General features: G+C 43.2%; 1 protein-coding gene across 1 annotated transcript in view; it reads left to right on the forward strand.

The window, feature by feature from the left end:
* The window catches only part of PWP1 (PWP1 homolog, endonuclein), a 320,357-nt gene that overhangs the window by 125,383 nt on the left and 169,088 nt on the right, over positions 1-25,886 (forward strand). Inside the window, exons 7-8 of the mRNA XM_069228384.1 lie at positions 15,556-15,686; positions 16,509-16,582. Coding sequence (XP_069084485.1) covers positions 15,556-15,686; positions 16,509-16,582 — 205 coding nt within the window. The remainder of the gene's footprint in view (positions 1-15,555; positions 15,687-16,508; positions 16,583-25,886) is intronic.

Genomic DNA, 25,886 nt, shown 5'->3' on the forward strand with positions numbered 1-25,886 from the left:
TGTTTAAACAAATTCCTGAAAAAACAATCATTTTGGATGATCACTCTTCGGAATGTATTACAATTGCTCAACCAGGGGGATCACATGATGGCCTTAGATCTCCAAGACACCTAGTTTAATTTCCTGATTCACCCCAGCCACAGGACATTCTTACGCTTCAAGGTAGCAGGCACCCGCTACCAATTCAGAGTGTTACCGTTCGGTCTGAGATTGGCTCCTCGAGTGTTCACCAAGGTCTTAGCTCCTGTGGCAGCGTACCTCAGACAAAACGGAGTTCAAGTGTTTCCATACTCGGACGAATGGCTGATAAAAGCTAAAACAGCGTCCAAGACATCCAGAGACAGAGCAACATGCCTGTCCCTCTTCCAGAGATTAGGCCTCTCAGTCAACTACCAAAAATCACACCTAACGCCGTCTACCAACATCACCTTTCTAGGAGCCGTATTAGATAAGGAACAAGGAAAAGCTTTCGCCTCTCAAGACAGGCAGAAGAGGATTTCACCTCAGCAAAAGAAAGTCCGCTTCTGTCTGGATTTACAAATCTTTTTTGGAACTGCCCTCCTCTTGCATTCCATTGATACCAAACTGCCATCTCCACATGAGACCAATTCAGCAGCAGTTAGCCAGTCAGTGGAAACAAATAAACGGATCTTTCAACGATATCATCCAAATAACCCCAACAATGAAACAGGCTATGGTGGTCGAAGACCACCCACATCTCCGAAGGTTTCTCATTTCTGAATCCAAGCCCGGAACATGTTCTGACCACAGACGTGTCGCTGGAGGGATGGGGCACGCACTTCGAAGACCTGACAGTGAGGAGGAAATGGACCACCTAGAAAGCAATGCTCCACATTAACTTGATAAAATTCAAAGTCGTCTTCCTGGCGCATCAACTCCTTCCTGACCAAGATCATGGGCTGATTGGTTTTGGTCTGAACGGACAACACCAAAAGCATGCATTACCTCAACAAGCAGGGCAGTACAAAATCGCCAGTGTGCTCTCTTCAGGTGCAAGAGAAATGGAATTGGGCACTTCGACATCACATAACTTTCAGAGCAGAACACATTCCTGGAGTATCAAACTGATGGACTCATTAAGCAGGACCTCAACAACCTGCCAGGAGTGGGAGCTCAACCAGGAAACTCTCAATCATCTTTTTCTTCGCTGGGGCAAGCCCAGTTTGGATTTCTTTGCAACAAAGGAAAACAAGAAATGCCAGTACAACGCAAGCTGGCAACCGCAGAGAGGGTCAAGGGGGAATGCATATTTGATAAAATGGTCAGGAATCTATGCTTCCGCTTTTCCCCCGCTTCTGCTAATCCAGAGAATTCTAGAGAACCTTGCCGGCTATTACTGATAGCTCCCAGATGGCCACGCCAATTTTGGTTCACAGAGCTCCCGTTCCTCTCGGAACAACCTTGCATTCTATTGGACCGGTACTGAGCTTGCTAACAATGAATCAGGACCAGATCCGTCATCCCAACCCGACATTTCTTCGTTTATCGGCCTGGTCCCTGAATTTGCTGACCTAAACATTCCAGCTGATTGTCGTGAAGTGCTAGCTAATGTTGGAGCCCAGGCTACAAATAAAACATACAAACTCAAATGGAAAAGATTCTTTATATGGTGTAAGGATTCCGAAGTCCACCTTTGACATCTTCTCCAGAACAGATACTTCTGTATCTTCTTCATTTGGCAAAATCAGGTCTCTCTCACTCATCATCAAGGTTCACTTGGCAGCCCTTTCTAGATTTCGCTGTGCCGCTAGTTCATCATCTTTATGGTCCTCCAGAATAGTGAAACAATTCCTAAAGGAACTATTCAGATTGTTTCCTCCAATTAAAATCCCTTCTCCTACCTGTCACCTCAATCTTGTGATGAAGCATCCATTTGAGCCTATACACAGAGCAGAGTTGAAATACATTTCCTGGAAGACAGCACTTTTCCTAGCACTTACTTCGGCAAAGAGTGTCAGTGACATTCAGGCATTTCCAATCTCTCAACCTTTTCTTCAATTTAAGTCTGACACTGTCATCCTTAGAACGAATCCTAAATTTATCCCCAAGGTTCCCTCGAACTTTCATCTGAATGAGCCAGTGATATTGAAGTATTTCTTCCTAAACCCCAAACTCAAGCAGAAAGAGCGCTACACTCCTTAGATATCAAGAGATGTCTCAAATTCTACATCCAAAAGACTAGCAGCTTTCGCAAAGCTGATCAATTGTTTGTAGGCTATGGACAGCTAAGAAAGGGGTGTCCTGTTACCAAACAAACTACAGCTCAGTGGATTGCCACCGCCATACAATTTTGTCACCAGTTAGCAGGAAAACCACTGACGGCCAACATCAAGGCCCACTCCACCAGAGCTGTCTCCCCCTCCGCAGCTCTCATCGCACGGGTGCCGTTACAGTGGCAACATGGTCTAGCAGCCACACCTTTACTCAGCATTACTGCCTAGATGCTGCAGACAGAATGGACGCAGCGGTAGGACAAGCCGTTTTGTGTAATTTATTTGCATAAGGTGAGTCAATATTTCTCTACCCACCATCCTCTAATATTCGTGTATACAGATATATATATGTTCGACGGCATGTGTAGCTGCAGATACACATGCTGTGCACTATATATATATATATATATATATATATATATATATATATATATATTATATAACATACATATAGATATTAATATATTATGTTTACTGCTAATAAATCTGATTCAAGCATGTGAATCCATGAACGATACCCCAATACTGGAGAAGGAAATAAGTTACTTACCTGCAACTGTGGTTCTCCGGTATTTGTATCTTTCATAGATTCACATGCGACCTATCCTCCTCATGATAAAGGCTCACCTCATCTTTCTTCCTTTGTACTTCACTTGTGCTGGAAAATCTGAGAGACTGGAGCCTCTGAGCTGAGGGTTCTAGAGGGTGGTCTCGCCTAATTGGCTGGACTTTGGGTCTTTATAATGGAGCTGGTAAGCTGTTAAAGCGAATGCATTTTTTCCTTTGATTTCACTGTTAAAATTTAATCTACTGCTTTCTCTTTACCGTGGCACTCCCACTTCGGCGACGGGGAATGATGCAAGCATCTGAATCTATGAAAGATACCTATACTGGAGAACCCCAGTTACAGGTAAGTAACTTACTGTCTTCTTCGACAGCTCCAGCTCTCTCACCAGAACGGGCCAGTAGGCCCTAAAATAGCTTTCCCTGATAAAATCTGACTTGCCATTCTGAGGAGGCAAGTAGATATTCTGTGGTCTGTTCTCGTAACTTTCCGTAATTAATTTTGATTTCTTCTTTGTGTCATATTTTCACATCCTTGAAAAAGTACTATTTAACTAAATAAATGTCTGCCATAATAATAGGTGTCCGTTTGACTTATTTGTCTAAACTAGCCTACTTCACATCATTATCTTATTTGTGTTGCAGTATCAAATGTACATGTGCCTTCACCTGGATGTACCCATTATAACACTGTTTTTTGTTCTGCTTATACCAGCTATGGTTTTCTAACTTGTATTTGGATAAATAAATTCATGAAATGACATAACTATGTCATATCTCTTAACTAATAACCCGAAGACAAACACTGTACTTGTACTTGCTGCCTGGTGTACCCCCAACAAATATTGTTCAGGTTAACTTGAGATAGACATATTTCAAAGATGGCTCATCTATATGAAACAGATACCCAAACATGATCTATTAATTTTATCTTTTGAAACACTTGCAACCAGAAAGTAATTAAGAACTGGCATAAGGCAAACACCTCTGCCTTCTCAAACCACATCGTGGACACCCAAGCTGTCCTGATAACCATTTATTAACTTTTTACAGGTGTGTAATGTATATTACAGTTCAATATTGTTGTAGCTGTAGATTTTTCCCAGTTTAATGACCATCTCTATCCTGAGAAGTCTGCGATCAGCAATTCAGATTCAACGTATAACCCTAGATCTTGGGAGTATTAGACAGCCAGATTTGCCAGACCTTCTTGTGCCCTGCCTTAGGTTGAGTATAGTAATTCAAAACTAAATGACTACATCAAAAGATTGAACTTTGCATATCCTTGGAGCTTCAGAAATATTGGAGAAAATAAGATATTAATCGGGCTTCTAGTTTTACAGTGTTTATTTTCCTGACATTTCCAATTTATGCCTAATTTTCTGAATGTATTCATCTTTATTGTGCTACCTACATATATCTAACTGATCAATGCATAATCATAATTTAATGCCTAATGGATTTTAATACTGCCCATGGTCATACATGATGAGTCAGTGAAACCACATGAAAACATGAGCATTATAGTTCACACACATTCATAGAAAAAATTTGTCATGCTTTATTAGAAAATGTTCTCATCTTTTAGCTCCCCCACGTGTCAGTCTGCACATTTTTTGCCTTGGCAGTTTTAGCTGACTGCACTGAGAATCATTATTATTAAAGAAATAGTTATTCCCATTTCTATCTGTATTTAAAATAAATACAGATGAGAAATGGATAGTTTCCTGTTTGTATTTATCTGCAGAAAGCAATAAAAACTGAAAACCTGGAGCTTCAGATAGCATACATCTCCAGTTGAAAACCTTTAATAGAATACTTAGAATACAGTAGTGTGATTATAAACTCACAGAACTGTGAACCAAAAGACAAATACCTCTTCCTTCCCAGAGATAACCCAATTAATCTGTGACAGATTTAACAAGAGATGGGTGATCTCATCAACGTGAAAGTGTACAAATGTACATTGTATAAATGTGCAGCATATAAACACGATTTATGAACATAGGTATTGATTGTCTTTACCATAACTTCCTAAAGGTACATGGTTATTACCTTTGCTGAAATTTACAACTGAAAAGGTAGAGCAGTGTGTCTTAGTAGTTGTGGTTGGACACACACTCTAATTGATCTTAGATCCTTTCTCATGGAACCAAATAATTCCAACACTTATGGGGAAGAAGGTTGTCTCATAACCACTAGGAGGTATGCTGTTGCCTTTTACCTCTTATATATAATTGGTTATTGCGGTTTTCAAAAACTAATGACAAAGATCATACTGTTCTTTTTTTTTTTTTTTTTTTAAGGGCAGTGCTCTATCCAATCAAAAATGAATAATACTTTAAAGGCTTATCCTTGTTTGATCTCTTAATAATATAAACAAATTGCACACATGGGAAGTTGGAGTCCCACAGATGATCAAGAAGAATTTGTGATTTAGAATTATTTAATTTACACTCAAGTACAGTGCAAACCTGAATATTATTGACTAAAAGGCTAAGTATAATGCAGTTAAAATGTTATGAATATAATAGGCAAAGCTCAGAATAAAATGCCAGACTTGAAAGGGGGATAGAGGACAGCAATGACAAGTTGTTCTTGGAGTACTGATAAACTTTGATAGAGATGGACTGAAGTGTATGACACTTGCAGGGTCCATATATTAGGTCTTAGTGACTTGTGTAAACTCATCTGGAAGCCATGACTTCAGAATGAAAATTCAAATAATCTCTTCTAAAACGTTCTCAGCATTTAATTTGTTGGCTCAAACAGACACTCCTCTGTATTTACAGTTTCAAGAATATTAAAGAGTAGATAGTAATGAAGTGTGCGTTTTTGTTTAAGTTCAAAGCTAAGCTGCTCTGAGCGAACTGAGATGCCAAAAGTGGAGTTAGTTGCTTTGCCAATATCTTTAGAAATATCTTACCAACAGCCTTGAGTAGTGATGTCAATCTATGTGAGGAGTAGAACGTGGTGTTCTTATAATCCTTAAGGAAGGCAATATTGTTTGCTGTATTCCAGGTTGGATGGTCCTTGTAAAAACAAAAGACAGTTCACCCAAAAGTTAAATATTCATATGTATGTAAAAGTTCAGGTTTATAACATTCTCTTGATAGCTGTTTTTATAACGGTATCCTAGAGTTCTGACTGTAGTCCAGCAAGAAAGGGTTTTGTTCCCATAAAACTGCATTGGTTTAAACTGATTCAATGGAATTTTGATGGTTTGTTTATTAATGTTTATTTTATCTAATTAGATTAGTTAAAAAAGTAAACAAACATTTGTAATGTTGCAGATATTTTATCGACTTACTGGCCTGCTTGATCTTTGTTTTCTTTAATATTTTAATAGGATGAAAAGCATTTGGCTAAGTTGGGATGAATTCTGCTTGAGCATTGGTTAACCTCCTTATAGGCATTATAAATATTTTATTCTATATCAATATTTGTAGCTGCACAAAGTACCTGCACATTAATAGTGGCGGTATTACCAGTGCATTTCATTCTGGGTGATTTGGGTTGCATGTTCAGTTTGTAAATGTTGCCAGGAAGCTCAGTCTGATCAGATACTATAGTTTGTTCCAACAAATCAAATGACTGCCTTAAGGGCATCGGAAACTAAGGACTCATCAGAGCTGACAAGGTTTGTTTGGTTAAAATGAAAGTTGGCTAAACAAGGGTTGAATGAGGCATAGGCAGCTCAATGACAAATGGCTTGGTTTCTGAGAAGTTTATTTAGAATCTGTTTCTTGAAACACCATGGCATGATGCAAAATATTAATGACATACCCAACAGAGTGACTGTACTGAAAAGACATTAAAAAAAAATCAATGCAGGAATGTGATGCATGTGGACTTGGAAACAAATGTAGATGCAGAAGATGTTTGACCACCAACTATCACAATGGTTGAGTAAAGATAGGCTCCGGTACATTAGTGCTAGAGTGGTCGTTCCATCACCTAGATGCACTCACTTACGAGCTTAAGATTCATCTAAGTCAGGTTCTAAGCTGATTTTGGAGCAACCCCAAAACTAATGAAACCCATGAAGCTAACGTAATGGTAGTTAGATTCAATAGAAGTAAATAGAGCGTTCTTAGGTCCACATATGAAGTTAAGGTGAAAATGTTTACACTAAATAAAAATCGACATCCTTGAGGGTCTGAAGTGACACCATCAATAGAATTTAATGCGTTTAAAAAGAAAATTGTGCCTCTTTAATTAGTTCTCTGTGTTATAATCCAGAATTAAACTGGGTAAAGACCAATTGAACCTTAAATACAATGCTGATGTCGACCAGACATACAAAATGTGGGAAGAATGATTTTGCATACTGAATTAATAGTTGTCTTTTAATCTGGTTATAGAGACTTCTGAATATGAGAATCCTGCACCAAAGTAATTGGCCATTTTATCTACTCCCCCTCCTTCTATCTGCCATCATTTGTGACCTCTCTACCTCAACATCTCTTCTCTTCCCTGTGCCCATCCTTGTTCATCTTCCTCATTTTCTCTTCTTAGTCTAACATCTCTAAAATTCTTAATGACATTTACCAAGCAGAGCATGTATTTTGACAGTACTTTGCCTAGGTGAGCAGTTGCTGGTGCTCTAGGATGAAGGGATTAGAATGGGATTTGGATTTACAGGAAGTGCTCCTTCTCATCCCCTTCAGTAGGGAGCCAGGCACATATAAAACATTAGTCAAAATGCACTGATTCTGGCAGACTTTATAATATGCGCTGGGCTTATTTACTGGCTTATGTCAGAGATATGTATTTTTAAATATGCATTGGCATCCTTTTGTGTATTTTTCTCACTTGTTCTTCACTCATGCCGCTCTCCTCTGGGTAGCATCATATGTATGGTAGAGTTTTCATTTCCTTGGTGTCTTGGGAGCACTGTGTCCTGACATCCAGTGTTTGGGTTGTGAATTCCTCTTGTTTTACTCTAACGTATTAAAACTGGGGTCTTCAATCATGTCTATATTGAAACTCCCTCATGATGTTGACTGGTGATTCTACATGCGCAACCATCTTCATATTGTTTCTGCTATCCAGTTTGGACATAGAAGAGCAGAGCAGGATGATTGCCATTGGTTTCTGATAGCATTAAACAGATAATGGATGGTGAATACTCAACAAGTGAGGGCGATGATATACATGATGTACATTTTGAGGATTGTAGTTTTTTCTGACCTTTAATTGAAGGCTAGTCCCTTAGAGGAAAATGAACCAATGGGGTTACTGAAAGGAAAGTCACCAGTCACGAGAATCGAAAACCCCTAAAAAGCTCCATACTCCCTTTATACTTTACCATATAACATAAAGGCATACCAAAAGAGAAAGAACTTCAAGATCTTTGTGGAAGAGATCCCTCAAAAATGGGTGTGATTGTTGTGAAAACAACGATTTTCACACCCTTGGAAAAAAAAATATAAATATCGTATTGAGGACTTTGAATTGAACTCTGAATAGAACATTGTGAACGAGCTAACAACGCATGATGTTAAGGAGTCTTCTGAGCTACCCCAAATTATAAATTGTCATTGTCTGTCCTTAATACCCCAAAACAGTGTAGTACCCTTGAATGTGCTTTGTATAAAAAAATAAACCCTATAATATCTCATTTTCATTCAATTACCCTTTCAAGTGGTCTGTACCCGTTGAGCTAGTTGAGGACTGCTGCAACCAAAGGTTGACTACTTAAAGTTGGGAACAGATGAGCCCTTCACAAGTTTTAGAATCTTTACTGGACACTGAATATGAGGGCTATGAAATGAGACCATTTATTTTTTAATGTTCCAGTTGCCCACCTTTCACATTTATTAGTTAGAATTCTAAAAGTGTAATCTGATTTCCTTTCAACACCAATTGCCCCATTGTATTTGAACTATTTGAAGTAATATATCCATCCCTGTGTTGAAAGATAGGTTTATTCTTTTGGATTTGGTTTTGGTTACAGTCATACTGGAGAAATATTCCACAGCAGTGTTGCTATTTGTTGTAGCTATGCCCTGAAAATCGCCATGTTTTTGTGTAAATATTACTCTGTTAACTCCTTCGTTCATTCATAACCTTTATACGGCTCCTGTCTAAATGTGTATTGCAAATGTATAGACCGGTTATGGGTATAATATTCATGATTGTCAAATCCAACAATCAACAAAAATTCTTAGTCTTTATTAATAGACTGAATATTTAAAGTTTTTACTATCAGAAGGATAGTGGTCCCCCCCTCCAGATCAGTGGGAGAAATATATAACAACATTATTTGAACTTGGGAGGTCAAGGACTGACGTATGAACAGTTGTCGACATGCATGACCTTACATGGTTGTTCCATACAGAGAGTCATTGAAGTGATTGAGGGGGGCAATTCAGAGGAGGTGCCTGGTAAGCATGATTCCTGTTGCTGGACTGACTGACTGTTCCCTTTAATTATTGTTACAGGACCTTTATCATTCCAGTTTAGTGGTAGGGATCTGTCTTGCAACTGATCTGCGACACCATGGAAATATCACCTTATAACCTTCTTGATATGGTAGATAAATACTCTGCAGCATTATTATTGGACGCTAGAAATCTTTAATGCTGCAAACTAAAAAGATGGGGAATTACACCCCTATTACTTAGACGATACAGTTACTGTAATGCAATGCTTGTGTTTAAGTTAGGCATGGAGATAATTCTTACATTTCTCGCAGAATACACATTGGAAGCATTAAGTATGGGAGTATCAAAGATAAGACAAACTACTCATATGCCTATGTGAAGTCTGCCTAAATGTATTCAGCAATTCAAGTAAATGGCAATATTACTGTACACCATTAGCTGTGAACCTCTAATGCAAACCTCCCTCTGATTTACATAACTTTTCATAGGTTTTCTTCATGCGTACTTCACGTAAGAGGACAGGTGACAGAAACTCAGGTAGCAGTTGCACATCTTTCGTGTGAACAAATATCTTGGAAAAAGATACATGAAATGGAAAGTTCCAGATGCTGGGCTTGTTGCTTAGAAGTGCCAAGCATGACAGTGAGGCTAAGTATGTCAGAGGCGAGAAGGCAGAACAAAAATGGTAGCAAAAGACTCAGCTTGGCATCTGCTAATATGGTGATTTCACAACAATTTTCGTGCAATTTTTCAAGAGTGCTTGCCCTAGGTGTGTAACCTTTAATTAGCAGATATGACAGCAGCATTAAGAAAGGAAAGATAACTTGCATCAAATTTTGGGGGATGGATGCACAACTTAATATTCTTTTGCAGTAGGTAGATGACACAATTCATATGGTATCAGTCATCCTATCATGCTAACCTTCATCAAAATGCTTTTCGAAAAGAAAAAAAATGTGGTCATCGGTACCAGTCCAAAGTGCTTGTTTGTTGCACTGTGGTACAGAATAAATGTGGGATAGGAGTTCAGTGGTCATGTTGAGTATTTGGTGGTTTGGTTTAATGAAACTGTAGTTTTTCACACTTAGCCTTCTTAACACCAAAGGCACCGTTACTACGATTTACACTGCATTGCTTAGTTACCAAACTGCCAGAACCCTTTATTAGATATAATCCAAAACAAAATTCTTGTCTGCTTTCGGTTATGACTGCATTGCATTTCCTAGCAAATTGAGTCGATGGTTGGATTTGGACCATTGTGGGCTGTTCAGATCACCTTTGCTTACCTCAGTCTGTCCAGTCTTGAGTGAGACTAGATGTTTCTCTCATCTGACCAAACAAAGACAGAGTGCTCAAGCGAAAATTATCTTCTTTTGGTTTTGTAATATAAGAACTAATGGGGGCTTTATAAATCCATGTTTGTGTCAGTACTGAGTAGATTGACCAATAGGATTAACCCATGGGTAAATAGCTTATCAAAGGCACTAGTTGTGATAGAAGTAACACAGGTCTGGTAAACTGGTCTAGAATACCCTCCCTGATGAATATTTTAAAAGCATCTATTGTTTCGATTTATGTGCCAGTATTGCTTAATAAGTAACATGCACCAGCTTCATCCCCACCTCCTGTAAAGAGGAAGGATACTTTTGTATTCTCTGAATCTAACAGATGTGGGTTACTTCGAACAGTTCCGTATTGTTCCTGAAAGATTAGCGCTTATAGGTTCATATTACACCAAGTGTAAATAATATGGGCTGCAAAATTCAAGTCCGAAAATGGCATTTACTAGAAGGATATTGAGGACTCTAGTAAGACCCCCAATTTTGGAACTTTAGAGGAAAAAGTGAACTTTCTGACCCATCCTCTAGCTGTCGGGTTTATGTACAGCATCATTTTACGCAGAGTGTAAATGATATAGGCTGCAAAATTCCGATCAGAAGATGCAATTTTCTGACCTAGCCTCTAGATGTTGGTTTTGTACAACGTGCTAATCTATGAGATTTTTATTTACAAAACTTGTTTTTATAGTCCGATACATGTTAAAATGCTAGGAGATTGATTACCAGCTCCGGTCTTTCAACTACTGTGATGATACTGGCATATGTAAGAGAGTAACACACAATATAAAACCACAACCACAAGATGATAACGTTTTGGCTTGGCTTTCAGATGGAGTGTGTGACAAGGAAAGGCAAATTAATGTTCTTAGCATTTATTGCAATTGATATGTATGCTCTACGTGCTCCTACCATCTACTGTTGGGCACCGATGTTTGTAAGTTGTTTTTCTTCAAAGAAGTTGTTTGATTCACGAGGTATAGTGACTCCACCCATAGCTGGCAGTGCGCATGGGCATCCACTCTGTGTTGGATTGTCTTTTCCCACCATCGGGTTCAGACTCGTGCAGACAGAGCGCGATGTTAAACATCTTGTATCTCTTTCATTCGGGCCCATTCAACCATTTCAACTGCAGTTGCACTGGAAGCAATAGATCACGATTCTGTTTCTTTTTCCAGACAACATTCAGAGGACATGCACTTCCTTTCAACGACTCACCAGCAAGGCTTTGTGCCCTCCCAAGGGTACTGAGCCCACTGCCTCCTGGACTTTATTGTCAAGAATTAGTGGACAGTAATGTAAAGGACATTCTTTGAGTTCTGCCCTCTTGCCACTCAAAAAACCTGTGGACTGACCATCACCAGATTTGTGTTCAACTATGATGGCACCATGTGGGAGGCCTTCATCACCTTCTACTCGAAGAAGACTCTTCGGTATTGACATGACCGGAGATAGGCACATTGGAGAATGCAGAAGCAAGGGTCAGAATACACCCCCACCATCTTCAAGGAACACAGCATCGAGGCAGAGGAATGTCTTTCCTCTGGGGCAAAGCTTGTCCAGTCGACTCCCATCCCAGAGGCACCTTTTTCCTCAGAGTTGGAGGAGGAAGAAAGGCAGGATCGATGTGCCTTAGAGCCACGGATAAAGACTACAGCCGTTAGTACTGTTGTCACTGACACACAGAGGTTAGTGCAGCGACCTGTGTAGAACACTGACCCGAGAGGCTCGGGCATTAAGTCACATGCCTCCAACACCGACAATGCTCCTTCCTTCAGGCGCCAATCAGGCTCGTCTTTGAACCCGAAGATCCTGCACAAGACTTGATAGACAAAAGGCTCCCTGGCTCTGGCATGGAACGTACATCCATGCCAAAACCAGCCTTAATATCAAGAACACCATTAGCTTCAAAAGCACATTCGCTGTCATAAACACCCTCTGTAGCCAGCCCGAGGACTCTGAGCAACCTATCTTCCAGCAACTGGAAGAGGGGCTGGATGCTTAGCAGAAATGTATTTTCATCCACAGACCGGCACGATCACCACTAAGGCGCCCCCAAAGCCAACATAGGCTTTGCCACACAAGAGAAAGCTCACTTTTTAGGAGGAAATTGCTCAATAGACCCCTCCACCTCCGAAACTTAAGAAACACAAGGACAGGGGCACCAACCCTATCCCTGTACCACCTCCACCTCCTCCAGAGCCTCCTTTTCTACCTCCTTCAGCACCACCGCTGCCTCTACTGCATATCTCTCCTTTTCTATATTCAGCAGAGGGTTCCACTCATTTTATGGGGAATCAACTCACTTCACTCTGCTGATACCTAAGACACACCTTATGACCTGGTGCCTACTGATGATGCCCAAGACTACAGTGTTGAACTTCTGGGATGACGCAGACCCAGATCTGTACCTGGAAGGCCATTTCCCTAGATGACAGCAAAGTAATACAAAAGGCAGCCCCATATCGCAAGGTAGATATACACATCCTCAAGGAACACTACGACTATCTGGTAGAGGCACTGTCTAAGGCCCAACACATAGTGTATTTCCTGCCTGTTGCAAAATGGGTTTTTCCCATTTAGTCCACCTGTTTTTTTAAATTTATTTTTTAATCACCCGGTTATGGACTTTTTACTGTGGGCGAGTCTCACTACTTGTGTCTCACCCACGGTACTCACATGACAAACAGATTTTGCATGTTTATCTCCATTGTTTGCCTTTTAAGGTAAAGCCGCAGTGAAGCAGCACTTAGCTAGTTACACATGAACACACATATGCAGGCTGCATGTGTGTGACTACCATTATGCACAGGCCGATAACTGCTCATAGGTAGCCTGACACAGAAGGGACTTTTCAGGGTTAGATATTGACCTGGAATAGGCCTTTTAATGCTAGTAGGCACTCATAGGTAAGGTCAGTGTGGTTTAATGCTTTGTCTGCAGTGATACTTTATTATTTACCTAGGGGGAAATCTGCCTTACAGTCCAGCAAACCTTCAAACTGAGGTGAAAACTGTGCACCATGATTGACTGTGGAAATCCCAAGCAGATCTATGCATACCTTAAGAGTCGTCGAGAATTTTCACATTTCTTTGGCTCAGGTCATGATCCGAGCCCAGACATTTTGTCACCCTGCTGGGCCCAAGATAATTACATTGCATCTGCATCTGTTAATTAGCTGTCACACTGTACCAGGACTGGCACGGCCCAGGCCTACTGGACAAAGGAAGTTAGAGCTCGCCACCAGAAGTCAAATGAGCCCAAGATCTTTAAAGTAAGCCCATCGCTGCCAGAGGTAACCACATTTAAATATTCCTGACCTTTGTTTCTCCACAAGCGCCGGAGTGCTTTGGGGCTCAGGTGCAATTCTGGAGAGTACTCCTAGGGTGGACCAGGGCCCGGTGGTTGGCGCAGGGATTATTTGGCTATTTTAACAAGGGAGGGGGCATGAGTGGGGATTTTCCCCATGCTCATTCCCACTCCCAATAGCCTCCACAAAGAAACCTGCGGTCCAGGACCCCAGCACCAGGCCCCATGGTGCAGGTAAGTATTCAGAGTGCCTCCGTGCCCCTGCACAAGGGTGTTAGGCTCACCCCCGCCCCTCTATCCGTATCTGTTGGGAGTGGGGTGACCACTGACAATCTGGCTCTCTGCCTGCATGGAGTGGGCAGGGAGAGAGTCTACACTGACTTCAGCGCTGGCTCACAACTGCACCGGCTGAGCGGGGAGCTGTCTGGGCAGAGCAGGATTGATCTCTCTGCGCCGTCCCAAGGAAATCCAATGTCAGGGGCCCGGATTGTACTGGACACATCCACCAGAAGGAAAATAAACCAAAAGTAGCCACAGGGGCCAAGGCTGCATGACTGCGAAAGAATGTGGTCAGAGTCACATAATTAAGATTCAGTACTCCTTGAGGAAGCACCCCTTTATGACCTGTAGGGCTTTTTCATTTTGCCTATTTTTCTGCTTGTGGTGGGCCCAGGGCGGTAGGGGCACCACCACCGAGTTCACAGAATGTTGTGGTGGTATGTAGGAATTACAGCACCCCCACAGAATTAACTTTGAAAAACTGACCATGTTTGTGGGGTCTAGTAATGATTTTGATGGGTCATGGGTTAAATATGGTTTCAGAGTGTCACATAGGTATCTCAATCTGCCTTATTTACACACTTGTAAATTAATGCGTAATAATTAGTACTGTGTGTGTAATAAATGTACTTTTCCATTTGTAACGAAAAACACTGACTAGACAATCATTTATTGAGTGTTGTATAGACATATACTGCTTTACAGTCTAGCAGAGCATATGTATCTACAGCAACACATGCTACAAATGGGAAATGTTACTTACCCTGTAAGCATCTATGCGTGGTGTATAGTGCTGTAGAATCTCAGACACCCATCTTCCTCCCCGGATGCATGTGGCTCTGATCACAGATCTCTTCACTCTTTCACTCATTATCTTTTTGTGCAATACACTTCTGCATCATATACCTGTTTACTCACCACTTCATACTACTCTCACCCACTGTGAGGAAAACAATCTAACAGGAAGTCGATGTCCATGTGAATTGCAAGCTAAATAGCTTGTGACCCCAAAGACTTCTTTGAAGAAAAACAGCTTGCAAATATCTGAACCCAACACTAGATGGCAGGAGTATGCACAGCATGTGAATCTACAGCACTTCACGTTACGAGCAGATGCTTACAGGTTAACATTTCCCTTTCCCTCCTTTGACTGCTACCTACAGCACACAGCAAGAGTGGCTTGGGATTTGTTCTTTATTAGCTTCTTGATGTGCATGGGACTGAATAGAAAGTTCACTTCTTCTAAGATACTCCTTCCTAAACAACCAGATATTAACTTGCTCCCTCTTTCATCTAAGGTTGTCTTTTCCACATATCGGATGATTAATTACTTCATGTTTTGGTGGTGCCGTATAGCTACCCATGTTTTTCTGGTATCCCTTATTACACAATTGCAGTTTTTTGTAAAAACTTTACATATCGTTTTTTTTTTTTTTTTGGCAGGAAATTATGCTGCAGTGGGTAACATGACCCCGGTTATTGATGTTTGGGACCTTGATCTTGTAGACTGTTTAGAACCAGTGTTTTCCCTTGGGAGCAGAAAAACAAAAAAGAAGAAAAAGAAAGGAAAAAAGGTATTTTTTTATATTTGCATTACGTACAGTTGTTACAGTTGCAAATGAATTATATCCAGCAAATAGTTTGGAGCTGCGAAACCAGGGTTGCCTGAAGAATGCAGTTTCTTCTGTGCTGGCATGCTTGATGGCAGTGCATATCTTTTTTCAGTCATGTAGTTCCCTTTTGAAAAATCATGGTTTCTTAAGTTCTGATTAATAGGTTTCTTGTAGCTGTCATCCATGGGAAAGTGAGAGTGAAGTCCAAAGTTTTTTCTTATTCATGCATTTATCTCGAATGTGCATGTTTTGACAGCACATCGGGAAGGTACTTGTAAGATACAAAATGTCACCATACAAATATTGCGTGGACTGGTAAATGTTGGTGCCTGTGGCTTAATGATTGCCCAGTGTGCTGAACATAGTCCTTTTTTCTGTAGATGTAGAAAATTATTAAGCCTGCTGTATTACACTTGGTAAACTCTTCCCTGCTGAAGAGCTTAAGATGGTGACAGCTAATGCAGATGTTCATATCAAGGTCTACCCTGGCCTGGATCATGTAAGCGGATAAGAATTAACATAGAAATAACATGTCTGTTCATTGTCCAGATTTGTCAAGTTATTGGATAGAGTTTGCTGGAAAAATGAAAAGTTGACATGCCAGCACTCCGCTGCCTTTAGGCTAGGTTTGCACTATGGAATACGACATACATAGAAACATAAATACATACCTGACAGTGGTCTGGTAACCTGCAGGCATCATTGTTGTTACAGCTAATTACTTTTTGTTAAATACTACCATAAGACAGTCAACAACCAGTGTGTAATGTTTACCTGTTACAGGGTGCGTCAGCAGAGCCATGTCAGGAAGGGCATTTGGATGCAGTTCTTGACTTGTCATGGAATAAGCAAATCAGGTAAAAGTAGCAGCATGCTTCACATTTCTTTATCCCTTGCTTATGTTAATTTTTCTTTTGTTTATATTTCAGTCATACCCAGTGATATACTGTAAATGCCAAGTATCTGTAAATATTGTGCTTAAATATGCTGAACCACAATGTCACCAGAATTGTAACAAACTATAACTTTTCTTCAGACTAAGGGATATTTCAGGTTTGGTGGTGGACTAGGGCATTTCTTGTCTTATTGAGCATTCCCCCTTCCCCCACACCTTAAGTCCTCACATTCAAAGACCCTTCACACTGGTTCGGTGGTACTGGGGCTGAAGCTGTGTTTGTCCATACTAGTTATTTGCTTTGCCTAGGACATAGTTTACATCATAATAAATGGTGTTAGACTTGACAGCCTTAGGGTGGTTGTAGGAAGTTGGCTCTGTATGTGCTATTTCAAAGTAAGGAATAGCATGCACAGAGTCCAAGGGTTCCCCTTAGAGGTAAAATAGTGGTAAAAATAGATAATACTAATGCTCTATTTTGTGGTAGTGTGGTCGAGCAGTAGGCTTATCCAAGGAGTAGTGTTAAGCATTTGTTGTACATACACATAGACAATAAATGAGGTACACACACTCAGAGACAAATCCAGCCAATAGGTTTTTATATAGAAAAATATCTTTTCTTAGTTTATTTTAAGAACCACAGGTTCAAATTCTACATGTAATATCTCATTCGAAAGGTATTGCAGGTAAGTACTTTAGGAACTTCAAATCATCATAATTGCATGTATACTTTTCAAGTTATTCACAAATAGCTGTTTTAAAAGTGGACACTTAGTGCAATTTTCACAGTTCCTAGGGGAGGTAAGTATTTGTTAGGTTAACCAGGTAAGTAAGACACTTACAGGGCTTAGTTCTTGGTCCAAGGTAGCCCACCATTGGGGGTTCAGAGCAACCCCAAAGTCACCACACCAGCAGCTCAGGGCCGGTCAGGTGCAGAGTTCAAAGTGGTGCCCAAAACACATAGGCTAGAATGGAGAGAAGGGGGTGCCCCGGTTCCGGTCTGCTTGCAGGTAAGTACCCGCGTCTTCGGAGGGCAGACCAGGGGGGTTTTGTAGGGCACCGGGGGGGACACAAGCCCACACAGAAATTTCACCCTCAGCAGCGCGGGGGCGGCCGGGTGCAGTGTAGAAACAAGCGTTGGGTTTGTAATGGAAGTCAATGGGAGATCTAGGGATCTCTTCAGCGCTGCAGGCAGGCAAGGGGGGGGTTCCTCGGGGAAACCTCCACTTGGTCAAGGGAGAGGGACTCCTGGGGGTCACTCCTCCAGTGAAAGTCCGGTCCTTCAGGTCCTGGGGGCTGCGGGTGCAGGGTCTCTCCCAGGTGTCGGGACTTAGGATTCAAAGAGTCGCGGTCAGGGGAAGCCTCGGGATTCCCTCTGCAGGCGGCGCTGTGGGGGCTCAGGGGGGACAGGTTTTTGTACTCACAGTCTTAGAGTAGTCCTGGGGTCCCTCCTGAGGTGTTGGATCGCCACCAGCCGAGTCGGGGTCGCCGGGTGCAGTGTTGCAAGTCTCACGCTTCTTGCGGGGAGCTTGCAGGGTTCTTTAAAGCTGCTGGAAACAAAGTTGCAGCTTTTCTTGGAGCAGGTCCGCTGTCCTCGGGAGTTTCTTGTCTTTTCGAAGCAGGGGCAGTCCTCAGAGGATGTCGAGGTCGCTGGTCCCTTTGGAAGGCGTCGTTGGAGCAGGATCTTTGGAAGGCAGGAGACAGGCCGGTGAGTTTCTGGAGCCAAGGCAGTTGTCGTCTTCTGGTCTTCCTCTGCAGGGGTTTTCAGCTAGGCAGTCCTTCTTCTTGTAGTTGCAGGAATCTAATTTTCTAGGGTTCAGGGTAGCCCTTAAATACTAAATTTAAGGGCGTGTTTTAGGTCTGGGGGGTTAGTAGCCAATGGCTACTAGCCCTGAGGGTGGGTACACCCTCTTTGTGCCTCCTCCCAAGGGGAGGGGGTCACAATCCTAACCCTATTGGGGGAATCCTCCATCTGCAAGATGGAGGATTTCTAAAAGTCAGAGTCACCTCAGCTCAGGACACCTTAGGGGCTGTCCTGACTGGCCAGTGACTCCTCCTTGTTGCTTTCTTTGTTCCCTCCAGCCTTGCCGCCAAAAGTGGGGGGCCGTGGCCGGAGGGGGCGGGCAACTCCACTAAGCTGGAGTGCCCTGCTGGGCTGTGACAAAGGGGTGAGCCTTTGAGGCTCACCGCCAGGTGTCACAGCTCCTGCCTGGGGGAGGTGTTAGCATCTCCACCCAGTGCAGGCTTTGTTACTGGCCTCAGAGTGACAAAGGCACTCTCCCCATGGGGCCAGCAACATGTCTCTGGTGTGGCAGGCTGCTGGAACTAGTCAGCCTACACAGACAGTCGGTTAAGTTTCAGGGGGCACCTCTAAGGTGCCCTCTGTGGTGTATTTTACAATAAAATGTACACTGGCATCAGTGTGCATTTATTGTGCTGAGAAGTTTGATACCAAACTTCCCAGTTTTCAGTGTAGCCATTATGGTGCTGTGGAGTTCGTGTTTGACAGACTCCCAGACCATATACTCTTATGGCTACCCTGCACTTACAATGTCTAAGGTTTTGTTTAGACACTGTAGGGGTACCATGCTCATGCACTGGTACCCTCACCTATGGTATAGTGCACCCTGCCTTAGGGCTGTAAGGCCTGCTAGAGGGGTGTCTTACCTATACTGCATAGGCAGTGAGAGGCTGGCATGGCACCCTGAGGGGAGTGCCATGTCGACTTACTCGTTTTGTCCTCACTAGCACACACAAGCTGGCAAGCAGTGTGTCTGTGCTGAATGAGAGGTCTCCAGGGTGGCATAAGACATGCTGCAGCCCTTAGAGACCTTCCTTGGCATCAGGGCCCTTGGTACTAGAAGTACCAGTTACAAGGGACTTATCTGGATGCCAGGGTCTGCCAATTGTGGATACAATAGTACAGGTTAGGGAAAGAACACTGGTGCTGGGGCCTGGTTAGCAGGCCTCAGCACACTTTCAATTGTAAACATAGCATCAGCAAAGGCAAAAAGTCAGGGGGCAACCATGCCAAGGAGGCATTTCCTTACAGTGGTCATCCCCCAACTTTCTGCATGCCTCCTCCACTTTTCTGACACTGTTTCGCTGGATTTAGGACTTTGCACACTTTACCACTGCTAACCACTGCTAAAGTGCATATGCTTTCTCCCTTAAACATGGTAACATTGGTTTATCCCCAGTTGGCATATTTGATTTACGTATAAGTCCCTAGTAAAGTGCACTACATGTGCCCAGGGCCTGTAAATTAAATGCTACTAGTGGGCCTGCAGCTCTAATTGTGCCACCCACATAAGTAGCTCCTTAACCATGCCTCAGGCCTGACATTGTAAGGCCTATGTGTGCAGTTTCACTGCTACTTCGATCTGGCATCTAAAGGTGCTTGCCAAGCCTTTAACACCCCTTTTTCAACATTAAAGTTTCCCCCTAAGGTAGGCCCTAGGTAACCCATAGGATAGGGTAAAAGGCTGTGCATGTACATCATTTTTTTATATGTCCTGATAGTAAAAAACGACTAAATTCGTTTTCCACTGCTATGAGGCCTGCTCCTTTCATAGACTAGCTTTAGGCCTGCCCTCATATACTTTTTGAGTGGCAGATTCTGATCTGAAAGGGGTAAGCATGTCCGATTTAGTATGACCAGAATGGTAATAGGAAATCCTGCTTATTGGTGAGGTTGGATTTTATATTACTATTTTAGAAATGCCACTTTTAGAAAGTGAGCATTTTACTGCACTTAAAACCATCTGTGCCTTACAGCCTGTCTCCAATCAATGTCTGGTCTGTGCTGGTTGACAGCTCCCTTGTACATTTCACCTAGACAACCACAAACACAGGGCACTCAGTCACATCTGCATACTGAATGGGGCTTTCTAGGCTGGAAGGATGGAGGGCCTGACACTTTCACTTCAAAGGCCAGTAGCCTGCCCTCACACAAAGGACTGATAACCCCCCACCGGGACCCTGGCAGACAGGACTGGGCTGAAAGGGGAACTTGTGCACTTCAAAACCACTCTTTGAATTCGCCTCCACTTCAAAGGCATTTTCGGGTATATAAACTGGGTCTCTGACCCCACCAACTCATACACTTCTGGACCTGCACCTGAACTCTGTCAGAAGACCTGCCTGGCTGCCCAAAGGACTCTCTGGACTTCTTTGCTGAGAAAGACTGCTGCCCTGCTGTTGCCCTGCTGGCCTCTGACTACTCTGGAAGGACTTTGAATGCGGGGTCACAAGGAATCGCCGCATCTCGGACGACAACGCATCATCTCCCCCTGCATCCGTACATAGCTGACGCCTCACCTCCACCGTGTTTCGTATAGTGGAAGCGGAACCAGCACCTTTTGCCTCGGGATCCCTAAGGGACTGACGCCACACTGACTCCAGTGACGCCTCTTTCCGACTCCGTGCGACATCCTTGTTCTTCGTTTTCAAAAGGTATTGTACCTGGGGGTCTGTGTGACTCTGTGACCAGCACCCGGTGGTGTCGGATTGTTGGGAACGACTCAGTCAACGACGCCATGATAACCGCAGTCGGGGGTGTTGTGTTTATAGGTGCTTTAGTTGGATTTAATCTTTAAAAATGCATAACTTTGCTTGTGTACAATGTATTTTCCTTGTTTTAACTGTATTTTATTCAGATAAATATAAAGACCTGTGTAGTGTCTTTTTGTGGTGTTTTCACTGTGTTATGGTATAAGTTCTGCTCAAATACTTTACACGTTGCCTTCTAAGTTAAGCCTGACTGCTCAGTGCCAAGCTACCGGAGGGTGGGCACAGGATAATTGGATTGTGACTTACCCTGACTATGATTGTGGTCCCTACTTGGACAAGGGTGTATACCTCTGCAAATTAGAGCTCTATTTCTAACAAATGTCCACTGAAAAGGTATTGTTGAAGGCCAAAGGTAGGTTTTGGAATGCCAAAGGGCAATGGTTTAGTACTTCCTATGCCCAAGTATGCAATTGTTTCTCTATTGTGTCAACAACGTGTATCATGTTTGTCAATATGAAAATTCCTAGAAAGTGTGTGGGTGCAACAAAGAAGCAGGTATGGTGGATTAGGTGCATTTCGGGCTGCTACCAGCCAACCTGAAAGACTGAAGTGCTGGTGGAAGAGACTGATGCTGGAAGCAGTGCTGGATGGGCTCTTGGTGGAAATTGAAGATACCCAGAAGTAGTACCGGGAAACAGCAAAGCATAAAAAGACCATCAGTAGCCTGCAGAGAACAAAACAGCATGGGCCTCGGCATCAGGGAACCACCACAGGGATCAACATAGGCAAAACACAATCCGAGACAGCATAGGTCTACCAGACCCACCTAGCAACTTAAAGGTGGGAGAAGGGGAGACACAGAACGTATCAGGGCAAGGAGTATGAAGTGGAGCCACCAGGTTACCATTGAGGAAAACTGAAGCTGGGTATCAGACTATCAAAAGTCTGTCCATTCTGCAAACATCCGTTCACCATCCCACACGATATTGTAATTGTATTTCTATAGTGCTCACTGACCCTAATGAGCATTGCACCGCTTTACGGTGAGTACTACGCTACTCCGGAACCCAAGGTTAGCGGTTAGTCTAGTGGTTATTGTCATTGGTCATTTGAGCTCAAGAAAAAATTGCATGCATTTACTGTAGTTATTTAGCGAAAGATTATATTAATACCAGATGGATGTGATCATTCGTTGGGACTATGTTTATTCAGGTTAATGGTTGGCAGAGATTAGGTAATGTTAGGTTACAGGTATAGAGTTTTAAAGAGGAGAGGTTGTGATCAATGAAAGGAGGTATCAGCCAATTGTACAGTCACAATAAGAAAGATGAAGAAGGACAGGCATGAGAATGAGATGAGGTTATACCCAGAAATAGGCCTGCAGAGGATGGAAGGTAAGAAAAGGGTCACTGTGGAAAAAGAATGGAAAGGAATCAAGCGGAAGTAGGTCAAGGTCAATTTTTCATGCAGGGTTTTAGGAGTATAGTGGGAGAAGATTTTCTGAGATAGCAAGCAATGGGAGGGTGTAAGCTGTAAGAAGTAACATTATACATAGTGCTCCATATCTGGGGTAGACAGATTAAACATGTGATTCTGAAGTGCACCCTTCATTTAAACATTGAATCCGAACCTGTTGTATGCCAAGCCTAGAGCATCACTTTTAAATGTATGGAGCATCCCAGCGTTGGTACAGTGTCTGTACGTTGCATAAGGGGCGTTGGCACCAAAAAAGAGAAGGCCTTATTTAAAGATATGCCTTCACTATTCTGTAATTAAAGGCTTTTCACTCACTCACAAAATTAGTTATTTGGCACTGGCTGAGAGTGTCACACCAATGTGCAATCAGGTTTATACTTTGCCACCTAATCCCATCTAAGTATAGGTTTATGTTTATGGCCATTTTAGTATATGTATTGTACATGTTAGCGAAGCAGAGTGATGTAGGTCTGTGGGTTCCATTTTGAAAACCGCTGGCCCGGTTCCTGAGCATAAGATGGGGTGACGTTTCCCAGACAGTAGAAGGGTATCAAGAGAGATGTAGGAGGCAGGACAAAGGAGACAAAGCTCCTATAGAAATTCGATTAGATCATTTTGCGGAGTAGGGCACCTGAATACTCTTCCTGTAGCACTACCACTTGGTGAGTAGTGCTTGGGGCTGCAATCTCGGTTTAGAGTGAGAAGGGTCTTTTAGGTAACACTACCCTTTTGTCTTCTTCCCGGTCACTGTGTTTGTGGCTGTTCTTAGCTGGGTGCTCCAGGCCTGAGACTTCCCTTCTGTGCGGGACATAAGTCGACATAAAAGTTGTGTCTGGAGAACAGGGTAGAGATGCGGTTGTAGTATTTCCAGGAAACAGTGTGGGTAACAATTGAGTCATTTATTTTAAAGTACCAGTAATTATTCCTTTGACTTCTGTCACCAGCCCTTTATTTTGTTTATGCTGTAGCTTATGGAGGTAAAATAACGGAGATAATAATTTCAGTTGAAAATGTTTTGTCTACAAAGGCAGTGTGATACCATACCATGCACATACTCTGCTCTACACCACTCTAAACTACACCACTCCAAACCACTGTACTCCATTTTACTCTACTTCATTCCACTGCACTATATGCCACTTCATGCTATGCCTCTCCACTCTACCCGGAACCACTCTGCTGTATACCAATGCACTTTTTGCCACTCTACTCTGCACCACTCCAGGCCACACCAGTCTACTCTGCACAGCTCCACTCTACACCACTCTGCAACACTAGACTCTGTACCACTGCGCCCGGAACGGTCTGTATCTTTTTTCTAGCCTGTAGCAGATTCATCACCTCCGAACAACGGCGTGCATGCAGGGCGTGTTAATTATTGGGTCGCACCGGGGCTGGGTCCAGCTGCGTGATTGTTTCCCCTGTGATTACTAGGGAGTTCTGACCCCAGGGGAGTACCCCAATATCAGTTTCTCTCAGTTCGTACTTTACATCTGGCACGCAGTGCAGCACCGCTTACAGACACAGGCAGCAAAATTGAGAATAACAGTGCTTTCAGCACAGTATTGACAGGCTGAGAACAGCCCTACACATTGGTGACTGACCCAGGCCCTACTGTATCATGCTTGACACATGTGAGTGAGGCGACAGCCTGCCACATGCTTGCCTGCCTGTTACTGCCTGTACATGCATTTGCCTATTTACTAACATAAAAAAGGAAATAATAAATCAATCAAAGACCTACAAATACCCTTTATTAAACAATAACTGGGACTTCCCCAGGGCCATGCAGGACACCCATACAGAAGAGGAGACCATTTTATTCCTCCTCACTGATGAGGAGTTCTGCGAGGTTGTGGATGTCTCCATTCAAAAGGCCGTGGCGTTGGCCATTGGAGCGTTGTCTCCTATACCTGGCCTATACCTGGCTGGTTCCCCTTGACTTGTCAGACCCCCACCCCAGGGTTGACACTAGAGATTTGACAGCTCATCGCCCCCAGAAATGCCGAATAGAAGCGGGCATAGACCTGGCGGTGTCTGGTGGGTGAAGCAGGCCTTCCTAGACAGGCCTGACTCTCCTGTTTTCCTGGATTCTTTAGACACCCTATCAGTTCCTGGGAGGAGTCATTCTGTGCTGCCCTCGGCAGATGCAGATGATGACTCGACCGGTGATTCACCCAACGAAGGCCATCTAAACCAGTGGCATACTTCCTTTGGCCCTTCAGTGCCTCCTCAGGATCTTCAAGAAGCCTCAGACATGTTGGACCGAGAGGAGCTAATCCATCCCCGCCCCTCGGAGTGGTATCCCTCGGAGAAGGTGAGCCCTTATGTTGCCCAACACCTCAGGAAGCCCTTGGACAAGCATGTCTGGGCCAAACAGAAAGCTGAGTACCCCCACCTGTCCTTGCTAGGGAAAGTCTCAATCCATCATGGAGATAGACCCTTGGATGGCCACTTTTCTACAAAAGTTCATGCGGGACCCCAGAAAAAGGTATCATTAGGTCCTGGGGATCATGCCAGGACAAACTCTTAGATATTGCGGGGCCCATTACAAAGATTCTGGGCTTGGCGGAACAGGCTAAAGCTTCCAGCACCCCGCTCTCCCCTGAGAGTATTTCAGGGTGAGCCCAGCGAGCAGTGATTTTTCTGAGAAATACGAACTGCGCGCTTTCGGCAGGGACGACGGTCAATCCTGATGAAAGTGGACCACAAGTTTGGGGATCTCGCTACCACTGAAGCAGGAGCTGTGGCGGAAGGAGGGCTATTCGGTGATCACTTCATCAAAAAGTTGTTAAATTCATGGCCATTTTTACCTCCCTCAACAAGGCCCAGTCATCCATCAAGAGGGTTTTCCATCCATGCCTTTTTATTGGGGCCGGTCATGGGAGAGGGCGCGCGACTGGCTGTTTCTACATGCCAGCCCTCGCCAGAGGACAAAGTCTCTGGAGAGGACAAGACCAACCCCATGCAGGAGAATTCTTCTCCACCAGAAGAGGCCACGGGGAAAGAGGCTCCAGAGGAGTGTCCAGAGGTCTCACTCAGCGATCTCAGGCCGGTAAGTGTCCTATCAGACACCGCTTGTCTGGTGGGGGGAAGAGAGATTGGCGCTGTTCATCTACAACTGGCAAGCTCTAACCTCAGATGTGTGGGTGTTACAAACAGTTTGAAGATTCCAGATCGCATTCTATGGTTCCCAAACACAGCCCCACAAGCCTCAGCCAATGGTTTTTCACTGGGACCAGTAAGTTCTGATAGAACAGGAGGTGCAAGACCTGCTA

Source organism: Pleurodeles waltl, chromosome 4_1 (assembly GCF_031143425.1).
Source record: "Pleurodeles waltl isolate 20211129_DDA chromosome 4_1, aPleWal1.hap1.20221129, whole genome shotgun sequence".
NCBI classification, from domain to species: domain Eukaryota; kingdom Metazoa; phylum Chordata; class Amphibia; order Caudata; family Salamandridae; genus Pleurodeles; species Pleurodeles waltl.